The sequence below is a fragment of the Microtus ochrogaster genome, unplaced genomic scaffold (assembly GCF_000317375.1).
Source record: "Microtus ochrogaster isolate Prairie Vole_2 unplaced genomic scaffold, MicOch1.0 UNK44, whole genome shotgun sequence".
NCBI lineage: Eukaryota > Metazoa > Chordata > Mammalia > Rodentia > Cricetidae > Microtus > Microtus ochrogaster.
Genome location: NW_004949142.1, coordinates 1,024,362 through 1,030,527, shown reverse-complemented (window position 1 = coordinate 1,030,527; position 6,166 = coordinate 1,024,362). Strand labels below are relative to the sequence as shown.

Here is a 6,166-nt window from a genome sequence, read left to right as displayed (position 1 = left end):
TGGGCTTTGTAGAGAAGCTACACAAAATACTGTAATTTTATTACTGATCACAGATACATCATTATTTAAGATATTTTACAATTATCTTTTTCTTTTTTTTCTGGGGAGTGGTGCTGAGGATTGAGAAACAAAACCTCAGACCCGCCAGGCAAGCACTCTGTCACGGAGCAGCATCCCAAGCCCCGAACACTATAGTGTTTCATAGGGAATCTCCATGTACTTCATCAAGTGTCAATGACGCATCTTAAGTGCCATGTCACTGAAACAAGTTCAAGTGCACTCCACAGGAACAAAGTGCAGGTGCCGGTTCGTGAGTCCTGGAGTGTGTGCATGGTGCAGCTGAAAGACAAGCGGGCACTTTGACAGATGCGAGCGTGTGTGGTCTATATGGGGATCAGTAGAAATTCCTGGCCCCGCTGCTGGGCACACTGCATGATCAGACTTCCCCATCAGCCATTCTTCTGGACAAGCAGTGCCAGTGGGCGGGTCACAACCCAGGGGGCTGGGCCACTATCACCATATGTACTGTGTGTTTTTGTGACGAGGATTGCATGGATGCTCTCACTTCCGAAGACTGGGTCAGCCTGGAGGGGCTCTAGAGTGCACCTGCCATCCGGGAGGAGCACTGTCTGTGTGGGAGGGGCACCCAGCAGGGAGCTCTTTGTTCTCATCTCAGTTAAAACTCCCTTAGAAGAAAGGGGAATCCGAATCCCTGACTGGAATTACAGTTCTGACCCTAAGGCTCCAAACTTAACTAGCGGGAGCCTCAAGTGTCTTCCACTCCCTCATACAGTGACTTGCTGCCATGAAGAGAACGGTGGGCCCAACCTGCATTTTCTAACAGACGTGCTGCAGTGAGTTGGGCATTAGCTATGTGTGGTAACTGAGTTTGTTAACGCAGCTCCTACAGAGTGGACGGCGCACTGTGGCGGGCTAGGGGCCGCGGGCAGTTTCTGCTTGCTTTAATGCCCTCAGCCCTGACTGCGCATGCTCTCCAGCCACCGTTCCACTGAGCGACACCTCTAGCCCTGACGCTGATTTTTAGATTTTATTATTACACTTATTTGTGTTTGGGCAGGGACACACATGTGCCACAGTTCATGTGTGGAGGTAAGAGGACAATTTGTACCATGTGGGTCCCCAGGATCACTCAGACTGATTGCCAGGTGTGAGGGCAAGCCTCTTCACGTGGCGAACCATCTCCTGGGCCCCTGACACTATTTCTGGAGAGTCTCTGGCACATCTTCCTAATTTGCTAAGAGAAAACCAGACTTCGCCTCCATTGGGCTGCCCAACTAAAAAGGGTTTAAAGAAAATGTCTCTACCCTCCGTCTTACTCCCCGGCTTGTACTCTAGAACTCTGGGACATCTACCTATTCAGAGCAAGGTGCGTGGGGGGGGGGGGCGCTAAGGGTCTCATCAAAAGGCGTCTTTGATGTTCTTGAGCTGGCGCACAGCCAGATCTACAGGAAGGCTGAACTTGAGGCTGCTGAGGCGGCTGAGCAAGTTGAGGGCACTCTCGAATCCCGTGTGGGCCATGTAGCTCCAGGGCTGGTAATGGGGCTCAATGAGGGACCCTGACTTGCAGATGAGGTTTACCCAGGACACCAGGCGCTGCTCATTCAGCGCCATGCACACCAAGGCCTTCAGCTCCGAGTCAGCGCTGCGCTTGAAAGGGTCGTGCTCTGTCAGCACCAAGTGGATGGCTGTCAGAAGGCTCTGTTTGGGGGTCACGGCACTGCCACCCATTACAGGAAGGGCAAAGGACTGCGAGAGCTTCCGGGCCGGGGATTCCACGAATGCACGGCCATTCTTGGCATGATAGTACTTTACAAAGAGCTCCCAGGGGTGCATGGTCTCAGGAGCTGAGGAGAAGGCTGGCAGCAAGCAGGCAATGGGGGCCATGACAAGGCTCATCCCAGAGGAAGAGGCGTACAGCCCATGGGCCAGCAGGTCCCGCACAGCCACGGTCAGCTCCTTCCGCACAGCCATGGTCAGCTCATCCTTGCCTCCTAGAGAGAGGTCCTGGAGGTTGGCCGAAGTAATGACGTGGTCATGTGGCTGATGTCGCAAGGCCAGCTGCTTCACTCTGTCTACGGACACTTCCAGCCTTTTCAGTAAGGGAGAGTAGTCTCTGTCTGCCTGGCCCCTCTGCCACAAAGTTTGAGGAATCTGGCCTGTGGCACAGCCCAGCTGGCTAACAGCGAAGATCTGGAGCACAGCCAGTGCTCGGCGCATCAGGTGCAGCCCCGTTTCCCGGACTCTCTTCACGTCTTCTGCTTTTGCTGCTTAGAAAACAGAGATCATTAGAAAGAGATCAGAACACTCAGCAGGCTACAGCTGAGAGCAAGCTCTGCACTAAGCCACAGCACCGGTGCCCGTGAAGGCAAGGATGGAGCTGGACTGACTTATGTTTGGCTGATGATACTAATTATAATTGAGATACTGTGCAGACATCAATTTCTAGTATATAATTGAGGTTTTTTTGTTTTTTCCACCCAGGATCTTGCTACCATGGCAATCATCACGTCTCAGCTTCCCCATTGCTGGGATTTCAGGCAGGCACCACCATGTCATGGTTGGTCTCAAGCTCTATCTACTCCATTCACATTAAGCATATACTAATTACAGGACATATGTTAATTCCAGGACATGCTCCAAAACCACAGAGAAACCCTGTCTCGAAAAACCAAAAAACAAAACAAAACAATTCATATTAAAATGTTTTTATCATGCCCCAAAGACACTATGTACCACTATTTCCTCTTCCCCATTTTTTTCTAAGACCCAAGCAATCATTCAATCATTAAGCTTTTGTGTGTGCACATACATGCAAATGTGCACATGCTCATAAGGTCAGAGGACAACCAGAGGGAGTCATTTCTCCTACCATGTAATAATCCTGGGGCTCCAACACGTGTCCTCAGCCTTGGCAGCAAGCACCAGTGCCTGCCTAGCCAATCTCACCGTCCTTTCTTTTTGCCAGACAGAATCTCGACGTGTACGTAGTCCAGATTGGCCTTGAACTTCCAATCCTCCTGCTTCCACCTCCCACTTTCGGCTTCTGTAGCCTGTGCATGCTAGGAGCTGTACTTACTTTTGCCGGCTCCTGGGGGCTGTGTGCTGCTGCCCGCTCTGGTGGAGCTGGTTCCTGTCCGCCCGCTGGCCTTGCACTCACAGTGTCCACCTGTCTGCAAGGGGCTTCCCACTTCATCTGTCATCAGAAGTTACAAAACCAAGACGCTTACTCACCCTCTTCCTAGCAGATTGTTAGAGGGAAAGGAATAGTCAACCGTGCCTACTCTATTACCAGAACTTCAGAAATTGTGTTTTACTGTGTGAAAGGTGCCTGGTAGAGCATAGTTAGCCCAGTAAATATTAGCTTAGCAAGTGAAGAATGAGTCATCCATCCCCAGTGAAGGGAGGAATCTTCTCAGGGACATGAGGCCAGCAGTGGGCCTGAAAGACAAGCTTCTAGACAATGCTCTTTCCATTCTACTGCGGCATACATAAGGGGCCTCGTTATGCAGGCTAGCCTGGAACTCGCTCTATATAACTCAAGAGATTTGCCAGCCTCTGCCTCTCTGTACTGGAGGACTTAAGGCGTGGAGCACCACACCCATTTCAAGTCTCTGAAGTTCTCTTAAACACAGTGAGACCTGGCCCTGGCCCCTTCAGATGAGTTCTCAGACCACACAGAACTACCACACTGTTCCCACTTCCTCCTCCCGGATGCTCCTCTGACCTTGGATGAAGCTGATGAACATTTCCAGGTCTCGGATCTGGGTCTTCAGTTGCTCAACCAACTGTTCTTTCACCCGAGCTGGGTTGACGATCTGAGCCACGGCTGCATCCACACGCTGACGAAGCTCCTCGGTTGACAGGGAACTGATGTCCTCATTCAGATTCATGTCCAGTTTCTTTATTAACTCATCGATGATCACCTGTCAAGACCACAGCAATGAGTATACCCTTTGCAGGTCTCAAGGAGGGCTAGGGAGGAGAATCCCAGCTCAAACATAAATAAAAACTGCATGGATCTTTGACTTCAGGAGAAAATGGCACAGCTGCTGTTAAGATTAGGACAGGGCCTTAGAGATGGTTCAGCAGATAAAAGCACTTGTTATATACATAAGCCTAGTAACCCCAACCAGATGCTGAGAACCTACGAAAAGGTGGAAGGAGAGAACTGTGCTGTGGCATGTCTGCACCCACACTCATACAATAATTTAAAAAGAAAGATGAGGCTGGGCAGTGGTGGGCCTATATAGCAAGAGGCCAGCCTATGCTATATGAGAACTGTCTCAAAAAAAAAACAAGCTGGGGGGGCTGGAGAGATGGCTCAGAGGTTAAGAGCATTGCCTGCTCTTCCAAAGGTCCTGAGTTCAATTCCCGGCAACCACATGGTGGCTCACAACCATCTGTAATGGGGTCTGGTGCCCTCTTCTGGCCTGCAGGCATACACACAAACAGAATATTGTATGCATAATAAATAAATATTTAAAAAAAAACAAGCTGGGCGGTGGTGGTGCACACCTTTAATTCCTGCACTCAGGAGGCAGAGGCAGGTGGATCTCTGGGAGTTCAAGCCTGGTCTACAAAGCGAATTCCACTGAGAAACACTGTCTCAAAAAACCAACCAATCAAACAACCTAACAACCAAGCAAATGACAAAACAAAACAACACACAGTTCCTTCAATCAGCAATGGTACCTTTCATGCACTGAGAACTTATCAGGTCAGACAACTTTCACCCATTAGAACAGGGTGAATGATTCAAGGTGGCTAAAGATCCAATAGAGTCATATTCGGGCTGGAGAGATGGGTCAGCAGTTAAGAGTACCAGCACTCTTCCAGAGGACTGGGGTTGGGTTCCCAGCACCCACACGGCAGCTCACAACCTTTGTGACTCCACTTCTGAGGGCCTGCCACATCCTGGCTTATATTTGCTATCTCTAAAGGCTTCCAAGTGAATATATATATGGAAGTGTGTATATATATATATACACACATACATATATGTATATATATACATATATATATATTCTAAAGTCTTCCAAGTGAATGTGTGTATGTGTGTGTGTGTGTTTCTATTGTGTGTGCTATTGATGAAAACAAATGGTAAAGGAACTTTGGAAGGAAGGGAATAAGAAAGAGAGAGAGGTTCCAGGAAACAGTAAACTTTCTCTCTGATTTGGACCTGGGGTTCTTGGTAAGGCCATGGGAGAAGTGCACTGGGGGACTATGCTGGAATACCACCAGCAGGGATACATTAACCATAAGAAATGCTGGAGTCGCCTCTGAGGTCTGCTCACCCGCTGTCTTTCCAAGACCACGGACTGCGGCAGGGAGTCATAACTGCCCTCCTGATAAGCAAAGGTTTCCAGGTCATCAAGCTGGGTCTTGAGCTGCAGAATCAGTTCTTTCTTCTTCTCCCTTTGGGTTTCCAGGCGCTCTCGTTTTTCCCGCTCACTCTATGAAGAGAAAGACACTTGAGTCTATTTCACAGAAAAGAGAAGTCAAAGGCGCTTTAAGACTCTCAGGCCAATAATGACCGAAAAAAATATAGAATGGTCCCACATGAGCCGATGGGACAATTGACAAGGCATGTTCACCAGTAAGAATATACTTCACCCAGAGCAATTAATTATGTGTGTGTGTTTTCTTTCCTTCTTTTGGGACAGGGGTTCTCTGTGTAGCCCTGGCTGGCCTCGAATTCAAAGATCCACCTGCATCTGTTTCCCAAGTGCTCCGAGTACCACCATAGCTGTACACGTGTGTCTTCTAAGAAGTGATTACCCTTCATTGGAAACAGGGTATAAACACAATGAAGCCTTTTGTTAATAGGCTTGTTTTTCAAAGCTCTACTCAGAGGAGAAAACTTAGGTAAGATGGTCTCCTGGAGTTAAAGGTGTCATCTTCATGGCCAATCAACAGTGTAACTGCTCACAACTCTTTGCTAACTGATTTTGCAAAACAACCGGGGGGGGGAGGGTGAAGCTGGTATGATGGCTTGTGAAGACTCAAGAATCAGAAGTTCAAGTCCAGCATGAACTTGTTGACTGAGGTTTCTGTCCCACCCGGTCCTTCAGTCGTTCAGTCCCAAAGAAAATACATACAGGTCTACATTATTATAAACTGATTGGCCTAGTAGCTCAGGCTTCTT

General features: G+C 48.7%; 1 protein-coding gene across 4 annotated transcripts in view; it reads right to left on the bottom strand.

The window, feature by feature from the left end:
* Window positions 1-6,166, bottom strand: part of Rundc1 (RUN domain containing 1) — an 11,022-nt gene continuing 4,856 nt past the window's right edge. For 2 of the 4 annotated variants that reach the window (XM_013354460.2, XM_013354462.2), the window contains 4 exons: window positions 5,316-5,474; window positions 3,746-3,944; window positions 3,098-3,214; window positions 1-2,288 (listed from right to left, as the gene is read on the bottom strand). In XM_013354460.2, coding sequence (XP_013209914.2) covers window positions 1,420-2,288; window positions 3,098-3,214; window positions 3,746-3,944; window positions 5,316-5,474 — 1,344 coding nt within the window. In that variant the 3' untranslated portion in view covers window positions 1-1,419. The remainder of the gene's footprint in view (window positions 2,289-3,097; window positions 3,215-3,745; window positions 3,945-5,315; window positions 5,475-6,166) is intronic. The other 2 variants (XM_013354461.2, XM_005369065.2) reach the window with 1 other exon arrangement.